Source organism: Leucoraja erinacea, chromosome 7 (assembly GCF_028641065.1).
Source record: "Leucoraja erinacea ecotype New England chromosome 7, Leri_hhj_1, whole genome shotgun sequence".
Taxonomy (NCBI): Eukaryota; Metazoa; Chordata; class Chondrichthyes; order Rajiformes; family Rajidae; genus Leucoraja; species Leucoraja erinaceus.
This window is the reverse complement of record NC_073383.1, coordinates 20,084,542-20,107,699: the sequence shown is the minus strand read 5'-3', so window position 1 is coordinate 20,107,699 and position 23,158 is coordinate 20,084,542. Positions and strand designations below refer to the sequence as shown.

The window sequence follows — 23,158 nt, the reverse complement described above, 5'->3', positions numbered from 1 at the left end:
ACATGCTGACCGAATGTGGTCATTGTTAATACGTTCACCATACAGTGCCTCACAAAACAGATATTATAGGGAAAATAATAAAATAACAAAACTATTATATTGGAAGCACTTTTCCTAAGATTTGTCAATGGCATGTACCAGATAAGAAGGACCTACATTCCAAATATTACCAAGCAACCTAGTAAATGGCTACTCAACATGGAAAATGTTCCATTTGTTAACCATAACATAACATATTTACTTTAATATTCATATAATTCATTCAAAAATTGTAATAATTTTACTGTGAGAAATACTCAAATCAAAATTATTATTTGTGGGCAATATTTATGTTTATAATTTCCTACTAACCCATTACAGCCAATGTGGCAAAGCATTTTGCTGTTCCTGCATCATTTTTTGCCTGACAAATATAATTTCCACTGTGATTTTCTTCAGCCTTGACGATCTGTAATGTGGCCATATTGTTTTGAAAGGAAATTTTAATATTATCATCCTCTTTGATACGTTTGTCATCTTTTCTCCAGCTTGTAATAATAGGAACTGAGCCTCTTACAAGACATTGAAATACAGCAGAATTTCCAGAAAATACTGTTGCATTTTCTATTGTTTGCACGAAGGCTGGTCGCTCTAGTTTAAAGTAAAGAGAATATACCAGGTTATAACTTAAAATGAAACTACTGATATTTAATCATTTAAAATATTCTGCTTTGAAACATACAATATTACATAATTGAATAAATATCAAACAACATCTAGTTACGATTACTTCTTAGAACTGACCTTTCAAATTGACTGCAGAACTACTGGAACAACTTCCCACATCATTCTTTACCATGCACTTGTATTCCCCAACATCCGAGCCATCAGACGTTAGAATGCAAAGACTGACCAAAGAACTGTCAGAGATCATTTTGTATTTTTTGCTTCGCCGTATTTGTTTATTGTCCTTATACCACAAAACTTCAAAAGGAGCTGTACCAGCCACCTCACATTCAAGAATAACATCACTGGCTTTAACTACCTCAACAGGTTCAAGTTCCTTTGTAAATGTGGGAGGTTCTGAAGAGTAAACATGATATCATGATTTACGAATCACAGCCCACTTTTTCCAAGTTTACACAATGTCTCTCATAAAAAGCCATTGGCAGCAAGAATGTTACAATGCATAAACGATTAAAATAACAATTTAATGATCTCCGGAGCAGCATGCCCATTGCAACTGCCAATGGATAAATACAATAGCATAATACTGCTGAGTCTGGGTGATGCACCTTGGAAGGGCTAATAAAGGGCAGGACATATGGAATGCAATGAATATACCTGATGGGAGAACTAAAAATAGAGAGATCTCAATGTACAAATCTAAGGATTCTTGAAGTGGCATATTTAATACTTGGCTTCATTAACTAGGACGTGATACAAGAGCAGAGATATTTTGGTGGAACTGGTTAGGTCCCAGCCAGAGCAGAGGCACAGTTCTGGTGCGTTACTATCTAAGGATGGCGCAGAGAAAATTGACAGAGATGTTTCTTTGGATGGAGTGTTTCAGCTATCAGGACATTGAATAGAGTGATTTTTTCTCTTCCTTGGAGCAAAAGAGGCTGGGGACGTAGGGGTTCATAATGATGTTCAATGTTATGACGGGCATGGATTGGATAAATAGTAGGACATTTTTCACATAGCAGTTATCTAAAACTACAGAGCAAAGATTTTGGGTAAAGAATAAGATATTTAGCCGAGATCTGTGGAAGACATTTTCAACCAGAGTTGGTGGAACCTGGCTGAGTGGAGGCAAAAATGAAAAAATGGAACTTCTTTTGGCCTCCAAAGAAACTCTGAGCCTCAAAGTTCATGGATGGGATACCCATAACTCAAAATATGCCAAGGCATCCAACTATGTATAGTTTTTCTATGTATAAAACCGTCTATATATCTAGTTTCCCTTTCCCCTGACTCATTCTGAAGAAGGGTCTCGACCCGAAACGGCACCTATTCCTTTTCTCCAGAGATGATGCCTGACCCGCTGAGTTACTCCAGCATTTTGTGTCTATCTTAGGTTTACCAGAATGATGCTTGGATTAGAGGGTTTCAGCGGCAAGGAGAGGTTTTGTGTCTAACTTTAGTAAATCACCTAAAGGTCCTGATGTTGTGATGTATTCAAGAGAGAGTTGGATATAGATCTTAGGGCTAACGGAATCAAGTGATATGGGGAGAAAGCAGGAACGGGTTACTGATTCTGGATGATCAGCCATGATCATATTGAATGGCAGTGCTGGCTCGAAGAGCCGAATGGCCTACTCTTGCTCCTATTTTCTATGTTTCTAACAGAAGTCTGGACTGCTTCAGCCAGCTTCCTATTGATAAATCAAATCATTTTTTAACATTATAGAAAATATTCATATCTTATTTTATGGATCCATCAGAATCAAAAATGAACAATTAGATGATAAATGTACCAATCAAAAATTTATAAGAATCAGCTCCTTATGTCAAGGTTCTCATTATTCCATAATTAAATGTTTTTGCAATATGACTGGAAAAAGATGGTGGACCAATGATAACAATTAACTGAGAATTTTTACACACCTTTAACTGTGACCGCAATGTCACAAGAGTCACTGCCAGCTTCATTTTCGGCTTTACAGTAATAATTCCCTGTGTCATCCAAGCTTACATCAACAATCTCTAAGAATGCCACAGAATCAACAAATGACATTTCATATTTTTCATTGAAACTAATTTCATGTTGATTCTTGAACCAAGTGACTTTAATTTCAGGTGTGCCAGTTATTTTACACTGAAAGCTTGCTGTATCTCCTTTTTTAAATATTGCTGATGGTTCTAACTTCATAATAAAATATGGAGGCTCTGTAGAAAAGAACGTTGTAAATGTAACTATACATACAAGTGTCCAAGATGAATCCATTCAACATAAAGAAAACCACGTGGACAATGCAAAAAGAACAAAAGAAAACACGAACGAAAGAACAAAAGAAAGCGCAAAAAAATAACAATAAAAATAACAAAGAGAAAATTATATAACAAATCAAAAAGTTCATGCCCACATGTAAACATTCCACAATGGTGAAACAAGCACAGATAAATTGCACACCTTTGATAAAGAGTCTTGCTGCACAAGTGATACTGCCAACTCTGTTGCTGATTTCACAAATATAGTCACCCGAATCGGAAACTTTGGCTGAAAACAACTCAAGTAAACTGGTTGAGCCTTCACTTAAAATGAAACAGTCAGCTCCAGACATCAGTTCCCTGCCATCCTTCAGCCATTTTATAGTTATTGGAGCTGTTCCTTTCACAACACTTCTAAACCGCACCGTGGAACCTGGTAAGCTTTCCTGAGACATAGGTTTTTCTATAAAACCTGGAGGCTCTGAAAGTCAGGTAAAAAAAAAACACCATTGCAATTTTATGAAGAAAAGTTAGATAGATAGATAGATAGATCCTTTATTGTTAAAGGTCAGATCTAAAATTAATTAAAATAATTAAAATAAACTGCAAGCAAGTTTAAATGCTTGGCATGTTAATTTTTGTTGCTATGGTAGCAAGCAAACATCATAAAATGTAGAAACGTATAAATATGAATAAGATATAAACTAAGCTGAAAGTAAATTAAACTTTCAAACCTGTTATATTTAAGAAACCACTGCATTCATCACTTCCAACTGAATTAGTTGCTTTGCAAATATAAGTTCCACGATCTGAAATCTCTAGTTGATCAAATTCCAAAGTTGTTGTGTTGTCTTGATATAATAGTTTGTATTTTTCACTAGATGTTATTAATTTGAAATCCTTATACCAAGAAAAGACCATTGGAAGAGAACCAGAAACTTTGCATTCCATTTGCACAGACGATCCTAAAACAATGTCCATTTTCCGTAATTTTCGTGTGAACACTGGAGGAATTAGTTGATCTGTCCAAGATACCAAAAGCACAGCTGATCAACTTAAAGAGCAAATGCTTTAAATTAATTAAATCAATTATTTTTTTGTTCCGAGTAAGAAACTTTTGTATGTATTAGCATGTTTCAATAACGCACTCAAATAAAATCCCAAAACAGCTGATGTTCATTATCCCACTATTATGGAACATGGAATTTGCAATCATCAATGACCATCCTCATTGCTAACTGCCATACAACATTTTGGATTTGTTTATTGGATTTCCCACACAAGAGTATTCAGCTTATTCCCTCATGGCAACACTCTCCATGATAGCAAATCTATGGTGATGCAATGGGATTGCATTAGAGAGTGGAACCAAATAGCCTTACCCACAGAAAAGCTTGAAAAAAAATTGACAACTTGCTATGCCTCATTCTTGGCTTATTAAGTGCCAATTGCTAAACACTCTTGCTGAATGTTGCTGAGACAGAAACAATCAGATTTTTTTTTTAAACTATTGAAAACCTTTTTGAACTTTAAAACAGTTCAATATTTTAAAATGTTAAAAATGTTTTTAAAGTTTAAAGAATGAATCTGCCTAAAATACTCAAATAGATTCCAATATATCATTTACCTCAAATACCTCACTCCTTCAATGTTTCTCGATTGAAATTGCTGAAGGGAATATTGAATTTCCCTTCAACAATTTAAAAGGAGAAACACTGCCCGTGTCTCCAGGCATATATTCAATTTAAAAACGGCTTTGAATTGATGACTCCAAACGTGAGGACTTGCATCTCTGTGTGGAAATCGCAAAGTTGCCAATAGTTATTCTCGAGGTGAATCCAATATTTCCCTGCGGATGTGGGCTATTACAAAGACCATGGCGATCAATAAACCGTATGAAGACAAAAGAGCATGCTGATGTTGGAATCTGGAGCAACATTGTGTATTTCTTGTGAGTACCCAGCTGAGAAGCTCCGACCTTGGCAGTGCTTGAACGAGAGACCATCCAAGAATACCAGTGTAATGCCTTACTGCCTGGAGAGTTGCGAGACCTAACCAACATACTCGATTCAGAAAGAATCTGTTATATAGTGTTTCCCAAAAAAAACTACAGCCTTTATATTTGCCGATGATCAATGTGAACACAATTTCATTAGTTTTAAGCAAAATGTCAATTGGCACTACATTATTTAAATTAGTCAAATTCAAATAGCAAATAAAACACTAACCTAATACTGTCAATGAAGCTTTACAGCTGCTCATTCCAAACTTATTCTTGACTTCAAAAGTATAGTCACCAGTGTCATCATTAGAAACAGAAAGAATCTTCAGGCTGATCACGTTATGATCAAAGCTGATTTTGTGTTTTCTGCTAGACACCATTTCATTGCCATCCTTAAGACATTTAACATTTAGTTCTGGTGTACCAGTTACAGTACATTCCAGGTTTGCTGTATTTCCTGCTGTCACACTGAGTGACTGTGCTTGTTCAGTGATTTTTGCTGGTTCTATGAGGAAAAATAAATCTCTTCATTATGTTACTAAAATTAATTTGGCTTTAGTTGATGCATTTCAAAATAATCTGAACTCACTGATAGCTAACCAATATCTCACTGACCTGCTACCAACAATGCGGCAACGCACTTCTCAGTTCCTGCGTCATTCTTGACCTGGCACGTGTACTTTCCAGCATGATTTTCTCCAACAGCATTTATTTGAAGAGCAGCAATATTATTCTCAAAAGACAAAGTAATATTACCATCTTCTTGGATAATATTTCTATCTTTCATCCAAGTTATGTAAATAGGCTTTGAGCCTTTTACTTGACATTGGAATACCACTGAATTGCCTGACAATACGGTTATATTTTCAATCTTCTTTATAAATCCTGGGGGTTCTAATTTAAAACAAAGGATTATAAAACATGAAATTTCATTTCGGCTTTTCATTATGTTGTTGAAATGTTTTAATCCAATAGTAAGAATTCCTTCAAAAATAATTGAGCACTGGATTTAAATAGAAGAAAAATATATTTCCACAAATACAATAACTAACCTTTCATACTGACTGTAGAATTGCATGAGCAACTTCCCACATCATTTTTTACTGTACATTTGTATTCAGCAACATCCGAGGTATCGGGTGTTAAAATGCAAAGATTGGCTAATGAATTGTCAGAGAACATTTTATACTTTTTGCTGCGTCGAATTTGTTTATTGTCCTTATACCACAAAACATCAAAGGGTGCTGTACCAGTCACCTCACATTCAAGAGTAATATCACTAGCTTTAGTTATCTCAACAGATTCAAGTTTCTTTACAAATGAAGGAGGTTCTGAAGAGTAAAAGATAACAATGTGGCTTAGAAAACAATCAAATGCCAAAGAGTTCAATTTCTGTTTAAAATATTGCTTTACACACCTTTAACCTGAATCGCAATGTTGCAGCTGTTAACACCAGCTTCATTCTGTGCTTCACATGAGTAATCTCCACTATCTTCCTCCTTTACATCAGCAATCTCAAGAACTGCCAATGAGTTTTGGAATGATATTGAATATTTGTCACTGGTTCTAATATCTTGGTTATTTCTATACCATGTTACTGTGATTTCAGGTGAACCAGTAATTTTGCACTCAAAACGTGCAAATTCTCCTTGCTTCAGAGTTGATGAAGAAGGTAATTTTGTAACAAAGATCGGAGGCTCTGAGAAATGAAAGGTAGCACACTTGAATAGTGGAACTACGAAGTCAAATAAAGTAGACAAAGGTTATGGAATCACCTTCTGGTAAACGTTACTCATCTTTGAGTGTAAGAAAGCTAAGGATCAATAACAGCGTTAAAAATGTAACACAGAACTTATTTACTAATGAAATTAACAAAAATTGCAAACCTTTGATGAATACATTTGCAGTACTAATGACTGAACCAGCTTCATTGGCGAGTTGACAGTTGTAAACACCGGCATCAGTAATTTTGGTAGAAATTAGCTCAAAGAAGTGTGTTGTTTCTTCATTCCAGATCGAACATCTTGTGCCAGGTTTCAATTCCCTATTATCCTTAAACCACTTAACAAATAGTGGAAGAGTTCCTTTCACAATGCTTTTAAACTGTAGCGTAGAACCAAGCACAATATCTTGGGACACTGGTTTTTCTATAAAGATCGGTGGTTCTAAAAGTCATTTAAAAAAATGTTATTTAGTAAGATAAACAGAAGTAAAAATACTAATACTTCTAAAATTAGTTATACTGCTCTAACACTTTGTTACTCAACACAAAGTCAAAATATCTTAGGAAGTTGAAATATGTATAATTTATCTATATTGAAAAGAAAACAAAGAAGTGGACAATATTGGGAGAAATATCGCAGATCTGATTCCCCCACCCAGGTTTCACTGCATATCCATACTAATTTGTCTGGATGTGGAATACATAACTTGCTGGCCTGATGCATCCGAGACTCCACTGGCATGGTTTGGATGATAGCAAAGCTGCCAATGATTCATGAAAAGGCAGCAAAAGCCCACTCTACAGCTCTGCCATCAGTAAAGGTCACGAATGACTTAAATAGTTTTGAGCTGTTTACAGAAATAATAAAATAAATTAAAAAAAGAAAACAATTAAAAGATATCTGGGAGATAATAAAGGTATTAAGCTAACATTAAGTAATCAAGTAACTCAGCCAATTTGCCTTCTAATGCAAATTGCCTTTCAAAGCCCATTGAAATTAACAGTCTCAGGTCCTGTGTTTATATGGAGTCCAGATCATTTAAACAGATAAATGCAGTGATTCTGGGCCTCTGCTTTTAGCCAACAAATTTCAGCCTATTTTAACAAAAAAAATTAGCACAGAAGTTGATTAAAATAAGGGTATCTTCAAACCTTTTACAGTTAGAAATCCACTGCATTTACTACTTCCAGCAGCATTTGTTGCTTTGCAAGAGTAATTTCCACCATCAGTGATTTCAAGTTCTTTGATCTCCAAAAACGCAGCATTTTCTTCAAATGAAATGTTATATTTGTGACTAGTCATTATTTCTGTGTTATCTTTATACCAAGATATGCTGATTGGAAGAGAACCAGATACTTTGCACTCCATGTGCATTAAGGATCCCAAATTAGTATCCATTTTCTTTAAACTTTTTGTAAAAGATGGAGCAATTATCCGATCTGTATAACACAGAACAAAATAAAAATCTTGAAACATCCATTGTAAGATTTTTGAGTTATCCCCCCGATCAGAAACTGGATGGTAACAGAATTACAATGTAAGAGGTGGAAGTGCGACCTAAATGTGTGTCAACTGATGTAATGTAATTTCCGATCTCATGATACACTGGTAATTCGATGGAATACCATAAGCTATTGAGCAGGAGAGGTGGTAAAAATGCTCCACTCAATAACACTTGAATGATGAGCACAATTGTGACAGTACTGATCATTATATACACAGTAAACCTTCTCTGGAACGGACCATCGGGAGGGGGGGGTGAAGTCCAATATTGCCAATTCTCCGTCATAATCGAGCAAGGTGTTATAATTATATGTAGTTGAAACAAAGAACTGCAGATGATGGTTAATACACAAAAGCACACAAAGTGCTGGAGTAATTCAGCAGGTCACGCAGCTTCGCTGGAGATCACAGATAGGTGATATCAAGACCCTTCTTCAGACAGATTCAGTCTACTGAGTTACTCCAGCACTTTGTGTCGCTTCACCTTAAAACTAGGTGCCGATACTACTATTCTACACCAGCAGGCCCTTCTTCAACAGTTCATTGTGGCTCATGTTGTAGCCCCTGGGTGCAGCTCTCTCTCCAGGCTGCTGCCAATGACAATAAAAGCTCAATAAATGCTTCTAATGTGGAGTCTGTCAGCGACTTCAAGGGAGGAGGAGACGGAGGTCCAGAGTGGGGGGGGAGGTGTTACGGAGAGGCCGAGTAAGAGCGATGGGAGTAGGAAGCAGCGGTTGTGCAGGGAGTGGACAAAGCCAACGCCAAATGGAAGAAGCAGCTGCAGGTGAGAGGGGAGTGAGCCCCATGGTGAACGAGCGCATCCTGTAGGTGGCGGCGGACTGAAGAATGCATGGTTCCCAGGGCTACATGAGCCACAACAACAGCAGTATAACCCGGACCACGGGGTGGGCGAAGAAGGGCTTACGTCGGACAAGGACCCTCGGAAACCTGTGCTCTAGGCGGCTGGGTAGGTGATGCGAGTCAGGGGTCTGTGCTCTATAACCGAAATCCGTTAAAATTAGGATTTTGGTTATACATTTTGTGTGGATTCAGAAGACAATATAAGTTGAACACATAAATTTGATTTAAAAGTATTTAAAGTATAATCTTCTTAGACTCTTAAAATTATATTGAACCCTTTCAGCTGCTATTATAAAAATGTACTATCAATAATTTCAACACATAGAAAATCACCAACCTAGCACTGTCAATGAAGTTGTGCAGCTGCTGTGTCCGAACTCATTCTGTACTTCAAAAGCATAATCCCCACTATCATCCTTATCAACAGACTGTATCTTTAGGACTGCCACCTTATTCAAGAAAGTCACTTTATATTTCCTGCTGGATGCCAATTCATTTTGATTCTTGAACCATCGAACCTTCAGTTCTGGAGTACCAGCAACAACACATTCCAAGATTGCCATTGTTCCTGAGGTTACACTTAAAGGCTCTGGTATCTCTACAATTTTTGCAGGTTCTGCAAGAAAAACCATACATTCTCAATTGATGATGTAAAAAAAATCATTTTTCTCTTGCACTCATCATACATGACTGAAATTTACAAAGGTCAAGTGCATTATACCAACCTGTTACTGACAAAGTTGCAAAACACTTCTCAGTTCCTGCATCATTCGAAGCCTGACATGTGTACTTTCCACTATGATTTGATTCAATAGAAGCAATGTGCAGTACGGCAATACTGTTCTCAAAAGATATCTTAATATTTTCATCTTCTCTGATTTCATCTTTGTCCTTCATCCATGTGACATGTATGGGAGTTGAGCCTTTTATTTGGCTGTTAAAACTGGCTGAATTTCCAGACAATGTGGTAACATTTTCAATCCCTTTCACAAAGTAGGGTGGTTCTGATTTAGAGTTAAGAATTGTGTTAATTCGATGAAAGAATCAGACTCTCAGAAACTTTGCATGTTACAGCCATAAAATCAAGTAGCAATGAAATCCAAAATGGATATATTAAAAATATGAAAATATAAAATGTCTGGCATTTAATAACTGACCTTTTAATCTGACTACAGCAGCACAAGTACAACTTCCCACGTCGTTTGTTGCTTCACACTGGTATTCACCAGCATCTGAATGATCAACTTTCTGAATAAAAAGACTAGATAAAGATTTTCCAGTCGTCATCTTGAATTTTATACTTGACTGAATTTGTTTATTGTCCTTATACCAAGTCACATCAAATGGACTTGTACCAGAAATGTCACATTCAAGACTGATGTCATTTCCTTTCACTACCTCAATAGGTTGCAGTTTCTTGCTAAAAGAAGGAGGTTCTTTTTTTTAAAAAGAAAGGAAAATAATTAAGGTACCTGATCAGATAATACATATCACTGGAAATTTAGTTTTCAAAATCTATCATTACATTTTATGATCACGCACCTTTAACAGTAACTGTAACATTGCAGTTGTCAAAGCCAGCTTCATTCTCTGCTCTACAAGTGTAATATCCACTGTCTTCCACACTGACATTATTAAGTTCAAGAACAGATTTTGAATCAACAAAGGACATCCTGAATTTGTCACTTGGGAGAATTTCACTTTCTTGCTTGTACCAATTTACTTTAATCTCCGGTGTACCAGTTATCGTACACTCTAGAGATGTTGAACTTCCTTTTTTCAATAATGTTATACGATCTGGTTTCTTAATGAAGCTCGGAGGCTCTATAAACCAAAATGCAATGAAATTAATGAGAAAATAAAACAAAAGATTTTATGTAAACTCAATAAATACGTTGGAATAATATAGTTGATTAGCATGACAAAAGCATTATCATTAAGATCATGTAGAAAATGTGTCATCTGTCATTGATTTATGATTCACATTTTAAACGACATGAAATGCAATTCACTAACACATGTAAAGACCACTGAAACATGACACATCACAAGCTAAAAATGGTTTGGAAAGTTTGGAAATGGTTTTCCTCGAGTCCTATCCATCCATATCAAAATCTTAGCTCTGTGCCTAATCTCCACAAATGATATGCAGCACTAATCTTCACTTATCATGATTATCATGGTTTTCACATCATGATTTTCAAACAATGACAGCTGGGCAAGTGGGTTGAGGAATAGCTAATAGAGTTTAATGGAGGCCATTTGCATTTTGGGAGGTCAAACAGGGAAAGACCATCATGGTGAATTGTGGGGCCCTGTGGAGTGTTGTAGAGCAAAGAGATCTAGGAAAATAGCATCAGGTTTATAGGATGGTCAAGATTGCTTTTTGGTTTATTGGCTTTCTTCAGTCAGGATATTGATTATAGAAGTTGAGATGTTTTGTTACAGTTGAACAAAACTGAACTTGGTTTATACTCTCTAGAATTTAGAGATTGATTGGGGATGTTATAGAAACTTACAAAATTCTTAAGGGGTTGGACAGGCTAGATGCAGGAAGATTGTTCCCGATGTTAGGGAAGTCCAGGACAAGGGTGCAAGATAAGATCCTTTAAAACCGAGATGAGAAGAACTTTTTCACACAGAGAGTGGTGAATCTCTGGAACTCTCTGCCACAGAAGGTAGTCGAGGCCAGTTCATTGGCTATATTTAAGAGGGAGTTAGATGTGGCCCTTGTGGCTAAGGGGATCAGGAGGTATGGAGAGAAGGCAGGTACGGGATACTGAGTTGGATGATCAGCCATGATCATATTGAATGGCGGTGCACGCTCGAAGGGCCGAATGGCCTACTCCTGCACCTAATTTCTATGTTTCTATGTTTCTAACAACACCTTGGTGAGGCCGCATTGGAGTATTGTGTTCAGTTCTGGTCAACTTGTTATAGGAAGGATGTTAAGAGTGCAGAGAAGATTTACCAGGATATTTCCAGGACTTGACAACCTGAGCTATAGGGAGAGGTTGGGCAGTCTAGGACTTTATTCCTCAAAGTGTAGGAGGCTGAGGGGTAATCGTATAGGTATATAAAATCATGAGGGGAAAAGTTATGGTGAATGCATGGAGTCTTTTACCTTGAGTAGAGGAATCAAACACCAGAGGACATAGGTTTAAGGTGAAAGCGGAAAGATTTAATAGGAACCTGGTGGAACAAGCTGCCAGAGGAGTTTGTTGAGGTTAGTACTGTAACAAAGGTTTGAGCATAATCTGTTGAAATGAATTTATATGAGTCACACTATTCTGCTTAATTTCAGGGGAATATCTCCTTAATTCTTAAAAAGACAAGAGTGAGAAAACAAAGGAAAGACACAGCAGCAAACCCTCCTGAACATACAATGCGACAGGGATGACTTGGTACCATTAAGATTGGAATGGCACCTCTGCAGTAGAAATTGGGCAAAACAGTTAACCCAAGTTGCGGCCTCACTATCAAATCATGCCCATTTATGGACTGCCTCTCATGACGTTTTCTTTTGTGATAATTCTACTATCTTAACTTTAATGTTCTGTGAATTATACGTCTTTGTTCATGCTGCATTGAATTGGTCAGCACCGTGTACTCAAATATACATTTAATTATAGAAGTAAAATTGCAAGAAGGAATGATTTTCTAACTAAAGAACTTGACACTAAACAATCTTTACGTTTATCTTGTTCCATAGCATGTGCGCAAGGTTTATTTTTTACATAATTGAAGTGCACAATTGTTATCTAGCAAGAGAATAATTGTAAAAATAAAATATTCCTGACTGCTTTCCATTGACTTGCTCACATAAAAAAAAGTTGAAGATGAAAAATATAAATAGATATTGAATTTGCAGATTTCAAAGGCAGCATATGGTGCAAGCTCCTAATGGGCGATTTTTCAGGCGACTGCCGGCGACTGTCAGAGTGGAACACAAACACATCGAAGGCAGGGGACAGGGCAAGCAGGGGGAGCTTTGTCTAAAATTCACACGGTCCAAAGCCAAGGTGATACAGACACACACCGCGATGAAAAGGAAGGTTGGTGTTGTAATTAAGATGGCTAAAGCACAGTGTATGGTAAGTCATTAAAAAGAGGTCAAAGGGTGGGGAGAGGCGAAGGGAGAAGAAGGAGACAACTTTAAAGAAGTCAGACAACTTTTAAGAAGCCAGAGACACACGGCTGTGAAGTTCGGCGGACATTTAACATTACCGGTCGGTTATCCTTGGTTCTGAAAACTACTGCTAACGTTTTTTTTCCCCAATGAGCCAATTAAATTCACCGGTCAGCAACGGCTACATCCTACACGAACCTACGAGGACTTTCGACCACCTGGCAACCCACTAGGACCTCCTGGCGGCTTCATTCTAGTCGCTGCTAATTTTTCAACATGTTGAGAAATTCACAGCGACCAATAATGAGGCCGCGACTAGTTCCCAGAATGCGGGAACTCCTCACGACCATGAAGGCATCTCCCCGGCAACCACCCGCGAACATGTGGCGACCATTTTTGCGACTGCATAGTCTCCAGCAGTCACCTAAAAAGTCGTCCAAGTGGGACAGGCCCATTAGTTTGGCCATAAAGTCCTGAATTTATATAAAGCAAATTCAAATTTCCAATTAAAAACAAAGATTATGGGGCATGCCATTGCCTCAGTTTACATAAAGACATAAACAACAAAAGGTAGAAAAATATAAATGGTTCATCAGTCTAATAAAGTAAGACACAGCTATTAGTATTAATGTGGAACGAAGATTCAGGCTGAATAGAACGCAGTCTGGATAAGTATAAATTGAAAAAAAGAGGAATCTTCACAAAGTTATTTGTTCAAAAGAAACAATGAAATGAAACCATTTACATCGCTACAAAGAATCAATAGATATTCCACACCTTTGACAAAAAGACTTGCCACGCACGATTCAGTGCCAACTTCATTGCTGACTCGGCAAGTGTATTCACCAGTATCAGCGACTTTTGCTGAATGGAATTGGAGCAGACTTGTTGAACCTTCTTTTGAAATGTAAAGTGAATTACTCGGCACCAACTCCTTTTTGTCCTTGAACCATTTGATGGTTATTGGTGGAGTTCCACTAATAGCACTCCTTAACTGTACTTTGGAACCAGGTACAACATCCTGAGACAAAGGCTTCACAGTGAAATATGGTTGTTCTAAAAATTCCAGAGGAAAACTAGTCATTATCACAATATAATAAAATAAAATACTTTTTATGAAAATGGAAATGTTATACCAAGAGTGGCATAAGAATAAATGGGTATGTGTAATACATGCATTCTCAACATGTTTGTTAAAACACTAAATTAAATGAATGACAAGTACTGTTTTGGATAACTGAAGGTTATTAGTCAATCAGATGAAGGTTATTAGACAAACTTGTTAATTTTGAAGCAATTAAGATATTGATTGCAACATTTCAAACCTTTCACTGTTAAGGCACCAATGCTCTGATCAGTTCCAGCAGCATTTGTTGCTCTGCAAGTGTATGTTCCACCATCTGTCATCTCTAATTGATGGATCTCCAACTGTGCAATGTTATCATGGTAAGAAAATTTATATTTTTCGGTAGCTGATAATTCTTCATTGTCCTTATACCAAAGCACACTCATTGGAAGAGAACCAGTGATTTTGCATTCCATCTTAATAAAAGAAGATTTGATGCCATCCACATTTTTTAAGTTTCTTTTGAATATTGGTGGAACTATGCGATCTGTCCAACACATGGTGGGAAATCAAAGATTATTATTTCTTCCAAATTCTTTGCAGACTCTTTTAATTATTTCAATGTGCAATGAAATGGAAGGGTAAAAATACCAACCTAATACTGTAATGGAAGCTTTGCATCTGCTGTTACCAACGTCATTCTGGACCTCACAGGCATATTCACCACTATCCTCTTTCTCAGCGAATGGAATCTTTAAACTAGTAACCTTATTTGTAATGCTGAGTTTGTATTTTCTCCCAGTAATCAACTCTGTGCCATTCTTAAACCATCTGGCTTTAATTTCTGGTGTTCCTGTAAAAGTGCAGTCCAGTGTTGCTGGCTCTCCTGCAGTTACACTAATAGAGTCTGCTTTTTCTATTATACTTGCAGGTTCTGTGACAATAAAAAAATCATATTAGAGCAAGAATATAAGAAACAATAGAAGACCATTAATTTTCCTGCCACGAGCTGAAATATGGAACTAATTTAAAAAAAAATCACACTTCGACAATCTTTGTAAAGGCTATAGTGCTTATCCAAGCCTCCCTGTGTTCAGAAGATATGGACAAACAAATGTTGTTTCCGTTTATCGTGTCAAACTGAATTGACTTGAAGTTGTTGGGAGCCAATACACATCAACTGTTAGCGACCCACTTTGTTTGAGACTTTCCCACCTGCTTTGCAAAATACATACCAACCTATCTAAACTTTCTCCATTCTAGGCTTTCTATCAAGTCCTGTGGCAAAGCAATGGTGTGGAGGAAGGAGAGCAGCATTTTGTAACTATTCCCTCAGTTCTATGTTGGAGTTGGTTAATGTGCAAGGGAGAATTCATTTCTTTGAATACACACATTTAAAATAATTAAATTAAATAAAAATGTATGAATTATTTAATTTCATTTTACTTTAATGTTTTTAAGTGCCCTACAGTTTTTAAGTTTTGTTTTACATTTTAAAATAATTAAATCTAATTAACTATTTTTTAAATATTACTTACTCTCAAATATATTTAAAAATTGTTCCAAACCATTGGACTATGATAAACAGCCATAGGCTGCAAGGGTATTCATAGTGAGAGAGGTTAGACACAAAAAATAGTTGTTTTCACACCCTTTAGGATGTTATATGCCATTATGGTAATATGAAAGTTATATGGCATTTTGAGCATTGACCTGTGGCCTTATTAAAATACTACTTAAAGATAAGGGTTGATAAAGAAATAAAGGGAACAACATTGAAAGAAACAGAATGAAGGAAGGACACATTAAATAATTTAAAAAATAGATTGAAAGAAAGATTAGATTAATGGAGTTTTTGAAGGAAATAAAACTACCATTTTGAAATCTCTGAGTAATTTACTGCTTGCAAGTAAGTTAATAGTTTTAATTGAATAATCCCTTTCTGACCCAAGGTTAAACTTCATGTCACTACCATAAATCAAATAATTTCAAATGCCCTTGCAACATGAAACCCTAGTGCAAATCATCCAGCAATGTATGACTTCAACAACTAATAGCATATATTTTCCTTTTGCAAAGAGTAGGAGTAAATGGGTCCTTTTCACAATGGCAGGCAATGACTAGTGGGGTACCACAAGGCTCAGTGCTGGGACCCCAGCTATTTACAATATATTTTAATGATCTGGATGAGGAAATTGAAGGCAATATCTCCAAGTTTGTGGATGACACTAAGCTGGGGGGCAGTGTTAGCTGTGAGGAGGATGCTAGGAGACTGCAAGGTGACTTGGATAGGCTGGGTGAGTGGGCAAATGTCTGGCAGATGCAGTATAATGTGGATAAATGTGAGGTTATCCATTTTGGTGGCAAAAACGGGAAAGCAGACTATCATCTAATGGGTGGCAGGTTGGGAAAGGGGGAGATGCAGCGAGACCTTGGTGTCATGGTACACCAGTCATTGAAAGTAGGCATGCAGGTGCAGCAGGCAGTGACGAAAGCAAATGGTATGTTAGCTTTCATTGCAAAAGGATTTGAGTATAGGAGCAGGGAGGTTCTACTGCAGTTGTACAGGGTCTTGGTGAGACCACACCTGGAGTATTGCGTACAGTTTTGGTCTCCAAATCTGAGGAAGGACATTATTGCCATAGAGGGAGTGCAGAGAAGGTTCACCAGACTGATTCCTGGGATGTCAGGACTGTCTTATGAAGAAAGACTGGATAGACTTGGTTTATACTCTCTAGAATTTAGGAGATTGAGAGGGGATCGTATAGAAACTTACAAAATTCTTAAGGGGTTGGACAGGCTAGATGCAGGAAGATTGTTCCTGATGTTGGGGAAGTCCAGGACAAGGGGTCACAGCTTAAGGATAAGGGGGAAATCCTTTAAAACTGAGATGAGAAGAACTTTTTTCACACAGAGAGTGGTGAATCTCTGGAACTCTCTGCCACAGAGGGTAGTTGAGGCCAGTTCATTGGCTATATTTAAGAGGGAGTTAGATGTGGCCCTTGTGGCTAAGGGGATCAGGGGGTATGGAGAGAAGGCAGGTACGGGATACTGAGTTGGATGATCAGCCATGATCATATTGAATGGCGGTGCAGGCTCGAAGGGCCGAAGGGCCTACTCCTGCACCTAATTTCTATGTTTCGATGTTTCTTGCCTCAAATCCCCAAAGTTTTATGCATTCAGCACTCTAGCCCTAAATTTACTTTTTCAAAGACTTTCTTTATAGTTTAACCATTCTAAAAATTATATTATTTGTTTTCAATGTCTTACAACATCATTCCAAAAATTAAAATAACTCAGAACACTGCAAGCTGTTAATTTTTAGAAATAGCTGAATTATTAACACTGAGGATAGCATTCTTTAAACTAACCTTTCACAGTTAAATTTGCAAAACACTTTGTGATTCCAGCATCATTCTTTGCCTGACAAACAAACTTTCCATCATGATGTTTTTCTACCGTAGTAATCTGCAGTGTTGCTATATCTTTTTCAAAAGATATTTTAGTATTAGTATCTTCAGTAATATCATCTTTATCTTTTTGCCAGGAAATGGAAATTGGGCTTGAACCTTTCACAGTACTTTGAAACATAGCAGGCATTCCCAAAAGTACTGTAATATTGTCAATCTTCTTGAAAAACGATGGCGGTTCTGTTTTTAAAACGAAGCATTTAAAATATAAGACTCTCTAAATAGTCAGTGCAAAGTCAATTTTTAAATAGGAAAAACAAAATTAGTTTTATTGTAATATAATGGAAAATGAACTCTTGCTTCACTAACCTTTCAGAGTCATTGTAGAACTGCATGAACAACCTCCAACTTCATTTGATACCTTGCATTGATATTCACCAACGTCCACGGTATCAAATTTAAGAATATGCAAACTAACTAAAGAGTTTTGACAGATTGTCTTGTACTTTTTGCTGGGCCTAATTTGTTTCATGTCTTTATACCAAGAAATTTCAAAGGGGGCTGTACCAGCCACCTCACATTCAAGAATAATATCAGAGGCTTTAATCACCTCAAGAGATTCAAGTCCTTTAATGAATGATGGTGGTTCTGCAAAAGAACAAATAATAAATTCAATCTAAAAATGTAATTTGACCTCTAGACCCAAATATATAAGCTCCACAAATATCTTGTGAATGTAAACAGAGTACAAAATTATGTGGTATTTTCACAGACCTTTAACAGTTACAGTAACACTGCAACTCTCACTACCAACTTCATTCTTAGCTTCACAGGTGTATTCACCACTGTCTTCCACAACACCATCAAGAATTTCAAGAACTGACACACAGTTAACAAATGACATTCGGTATTTGTCACTGGGATGAATCTGCTTGTCTTTCATATACCATGTCACTTTAATTTCAGGTGTGCCAGTTACTTCACATTCAAACCGAGCCGAGTCACCACTTTTCAATAATTTTGATGGCTCTAGCTTCCGTGAAAATGATGGTGGTTCTATAAAAATCAAGATGCCATGAAGAATACATTTAGAAGATATTCATAAGAAGTAACGAAGATGAGACAAAAAGCATATGTTCATATGCATAATCACAAAACATATCACTTCAAAGTGATTATAACTTCAATTCTTCTTACTAAGAGCATACCCCAGAATATTTGGGATATTTTAATACAAAGAACAAAGAGTAATAAGATGCTCAGTCACTCTCCACCTCCATGCCGCACCAGAAAGGTCTTAAAGCCCACCATTTCTTCCTCGACCGCAGAACCAGCTAATTTCCATCTACAGGTACTAACACTCTCGTCCGCCTAGCAGAGCTGGTCCTGACCCTTAACAACTTCTCCTTCGACTCCTCCCACTTCCTTCAAATGCAAGGCGTAGCTGTGGGCACTCGCATGGGCCCCAGCTGTGCCTGCCTCTTTGCAGGGTACGTCGAACAATCACTGTTGCAGGCGTACACTGGCTCTATCCCAGAACCCTACCTGCGCTACATTGACAACTGCATCGGTGCTACGTCCTGCACCCATGCAGAACTTACTGACTTCATAATCTTAATGACTAGTTTCCATTCTGCACTCAAATTCGCTTGGACCATCTCCGACATTTCTCTACCATTTCTAGATCTCACCGTCTCCATCACAGGAGACAGACTATCAACTGACATCTATTACAAACTCACTGACTCCCACAGCTATTTAGACTAAACTTCTTACCACCCTGCTTCCTGTAAAGACTATTCCTACTCTCAATTCCTCCGTCTACGCCGCATCTGCGCCCAGGATGAGGTGTTCCATAGCAGGTCATCAGAGATGTCCTCATTCTTTAGGTAACAGGGGTTCCACTCTACCATTATAGATGAGGCTCTCACTAGGATCTCCTCGATATCCCGCAGCTCCGCCCTTGCTCTTCCTCCCCCCATCCGTAACAAAGACAGAGTCCCCCTTGTCCTCACCTTCCACCCCATCAGGCCTCGCATACAGCACATAATCCTCCAACATTTTCGTCACATCCAATGGGATCCGATTACTAACCACATCTTCCCATCTCCACCCCTTTCCATTTTCAGCAGAGACAGTTCCCTCCGCAACTCCCCGGTCAACTCGTCTCTTTCCACCCAAAACACCCCTTCTCCAGGTACTTTCCCCTGCAACCGCAGGAGATGCTACACCTGTCCCTATACCTCCCCCGGAACTCTGTCCAAGGACACTGACAGTCTTTCCAGGTGAGGCAGAGGTTCACTTGCACCTCCTCCAACCTCATTTACTGTATCCTCTGTTCCAGGTGTGGACTCCTGTGTATCGGCGAAACCAAGCGTAGGCTCTGCGATCGTTTAGCTGAACACCTCCGATTGGCCCGCCTAAACCTACCTGGTTTCCCGGTTACTCAACACTTTAACTTCCCCTCCCATTCCCACACTGACCTTTCTGTCCTGGGCCTCCACCATTGTCAGAGTGAGGCCCAGCGCAAATTGGAGGAAAAGCAACTCATATTGTGCTTGAGGTACCCCAGCGGTTGGAACATTGACTTCTCTAACTTCAAGTAGCCCTTGCTTTCCCTCTCTCTCCATCCCCTCCCCCTTCCCAGCTCTCCTACCAGTCTTACTATCTCCGACTACATTTTATCTCTCTGTACCGCCCACTCCCTCGACATCAGTCTGAAGAAGGGTCTCGACCCAAAACGTCACCCATTCCTTCTCTCCAGAGATGCTGCCTGTCCTGCTGAGTTACTCCAGCATTTTGTGTCTACCAAGGAGTAATAAGATACTGAATAAATATTAAGCAGAATACATATATTTTTAAAAAAATCACCTTTAACAAAAAGATTTGTTGTACAGGAAATTGTTCCAGCATCATTGCTGATTTCGCAAATGTAATCATCCGCATCAGATGGTTTCACTGAAAAAAACTCAAGATAGGTTGTAGAAATATCCTTCATAATGAAACAGCTGCCACCAGTCACAAGTTCTGTGTTACCCTTGTACCATTTCATTGACATTGGAGGTGTTCCATTTACGACAGTCTTAAACTTCACAGTTGTAGCAGGCAGAACTTTCACTGATGCAGGTTTTAATATAAAGCTTGGTGGTTCTAAAATAAAAAAAATTAAAATAGTACATAAACTTCATAGTAATCAAACATATTAACCAAGTAAGTTTTCCCCCTTTCCGTTTCCCCCTTTTTTGAAAAAGTGCCACAAGATATGCAGGCAAGAGACGAGTGGTCGACTGGTCCTTCAATTAATTGGGATCAAAAAATGAATATTATTTTATCACTAATGAGGCATATTCCATGGATTTGCCTAATAGATTAATGAATTTATCTGCCAAATAGTTAACTAACACAAACCAGCAAATATAATGATCAATTGCTAATGTGTGGTCAGCTAGCTGATCTCTGGTGGGTGATTGTGGCATCCTTATAATCACAGCAAGAAATGAGACAAAAAAATGAGGGAGTGTGTTTATACTTAACATTTGATGAATGGAAGTTGAATAATGACAGGCAGGAACTGCAGATGCTGGTTTACACTGCAGACACAAAATGCTGGAATAACTCAGTGGGATAGGCAGCATCTGTGGAGGGTCACCTTCTGAAAGGTCTCAAGCTGAAATGTCACCCATTTGTTCTATCCAGAGATGTTGCCTGCCCCACTGAGTTACTCCAGCATTTTGTGTCTCTCTTGAATAATGGCAGAATACCGCTCTGCAGGAACAACTGCTCTAGTTGAATAGCTTACTGATTTTCTGCGCCAAGCATCATTTGAAATTATGGACCATCGAATAGGAACCAAAAGATAACATAAAAACTTCCTTGGCAGACAAACAGCAACAGGTGTCAGAAAAGAAAAAATGGCCCAAAATATAGGCACATTTCAACATATTTATTAATGAATATGTCATTTAAATGACAATGAAACTTATTTGCACAAGGACAAAAACCATATTGACAAAAGAGAAAATGTCAGAATTAAGTTATGTGTTCAAACCTTTCACATTTAAGACTCCACTGCATTCATCACTTCCTGCAGAGTTAGTAGCTTTACACGAGTAAGTTCCACCATCCTTAATTTCTAATTGTTTAATCGCCAGAACAGCGGTGTTGTCTTGACATGACATTGTGTATTTAGCACTGGCTGATAACTCTTTGTCATCTTTATACCAAGAAATCCCAACTGGGACAGAACCAGAGAATTTGCAATCCATGTGAAAGGTCGCACCCAATATGCTGGTCATTTTCCTTAATTTTTTAGTGAAGGTTGGGGCAATCATACGATCTGTCCAAGGCAAAGCAACATGTCAATGATATCTGAATTAATTAAAGAATTTGCTAAAATTATTGAAAAAATAGTAATTATAAATTATATACTAACCCGATACTGTAATGGAAGTTTTGCAACTGCAACTCCCCACATCATTTTTTATTTCAAAAGTATATTCACCACTGTCCTCATTTTCTGCAGAAATAATCCTTAGGCTAGCAACTGTATTTATTAAACTTGTTTTGCACTTTCTACTGGATATTATCTCCTTCCCATTCTTGAACCATTTAATTTTTAGTTCTGGTGTGCCGGCTATTACGAACTCCAAAGTTGCTGGATCTCCAGCAGTCACACTAATCGGTTCCGCTTTCTCTATGATATTTGCTGGTTCTAAGGTGAAATAAAATGGTTAACATTAACAATGCTTGGCAATGTAAGGCATGTTGTTTTATAAGACAAACCAATACATTATCAAACTGACCTTTCACTATTAATGTTGCTAAACACTTTTGGCTTCCTGCTTCATTTTCTGCATGGCAACTGTATTTTCCACTGCAGTTCATTTCAACAGTACCAATGTGAAGAGTACCAATATTGTTCTCAAAACTCATTTTGACATTATTACTTTCTGTGATAACATCCTTATCTTTCATCCAAGTTAAAGTGATAGGTAGTGATCCTTTTGTACTGCATTGAAACATTGCTGAGGTTCCCAAAATTGCTGTTGCATTTTCAATTTTCTTCACAAATGATGGGGGTTCTAATTTCAAAGGAAGGTACAAATAATGTGGTTTTAATTTAAAAGGCAGGTACAGCTTACATGCTATACATCCATCTATTGAATCTTATTAAAAAATTTTAGGTTAATGTGATATCTTTCTTGCAATTTCCAGAAATATTACTGACCTTTCATCTTCACCGTTGCACCACATAGACACTTTCCTACTTCATTAGACACTGTGCATTGATAATCACCAACATCTGGGAACTCAAAAAAGCTAATGTGGAGATAAGCACGCATATTTTGGAAAATCATCTTGTACTTCTTACTAGGTCGGATCTGCTTTCTGTCTTTGTGCCAGACAACTTCAAATGGAGTTGTACCAGTCAGCTCACTTTCAAGAGTACAATTGAATCCTTTTACCACTTCAGTGGGATCAAATGTTTTGATAAAAGAGGGAGGTTCTAAAGAGGAAGGCACAAAATTCAATTTCAAACTACCTGTTCAA

General features: G+C 37.6%; 1 protein-coding gene across 1 annotated transcript in view; it reads right to left on the bottom strand.

Annotated features, from left to right (window-relative positions):
- ttn.1 (titin, tandem duplicate 1) overlaps positions 1 to 23,158 on the bottom strand; it is a 323,332-nt gene that overhangs the window by 214,350 nt on the left and 85,824 nt on the right. The window contains 26 exon segments of the mRNA XM_055637723.1: positions 352 to 630; positions 784 to 1,062; positions 2,590 to 2,871; positions 3,116 to 3,394; positions 3,648 to 3,935; positions 5,142 to 5,420; positions 5,531 to 5,809; positions 5,968 to 6,246; positions 6,333 to 6,614; positions 6,802 to 7,080; positions 7,791 to 8,078; positions 9,341 to 9,619; positions 9,729 to 10,007; positions 10,161 to 10,439; positions 10,546 to 10,827; positions 13,910 to 14,188; positions 14,458 to 14,745; positions 14,854 to 15,132; positions 17,570 to 17,848; positions 17,978 to 18,256; positions 18,383 to 18,664; positions 20,480 to 20,758; positions 21,657 to 21,944; positions 22,041 to 22,319; positions 22,411 to 22,689; positions 22,836 to 23,114. Coding sequence (XP_055493698.1) covers positions 352 to 630; positions 784 to 1,062; positions 2,590 to 2,871; positions 3,116 to 3,394; positions 3,648 to 3,935; positions 5,142 to 5,420; positions 5,531 to 5,809; positions 5,968 to 6,246; positions 6,333 to 6,614; positions 6,802 to 7,080; positions 7,791 to 8,078; positions 9,341 to 9,619; positions 9,729 to 10,007; positions 10,161 to 10,439; positions 10,546 to 10,827; positions 13,910 to 14,188; positions 14,458 to 14,745; positions 14,854 to 15,132; positions 17,570 to 17,848; positions 17,978 to 18,256; positions 18,383 to 18,664; positions 20,480 to 20,758; positions 21,657 to 21,944; positions 22,041 to 22,319; positions 22,411 to 22,689; positions 22,836 to 23,114 — 7,302 coding nt within the window.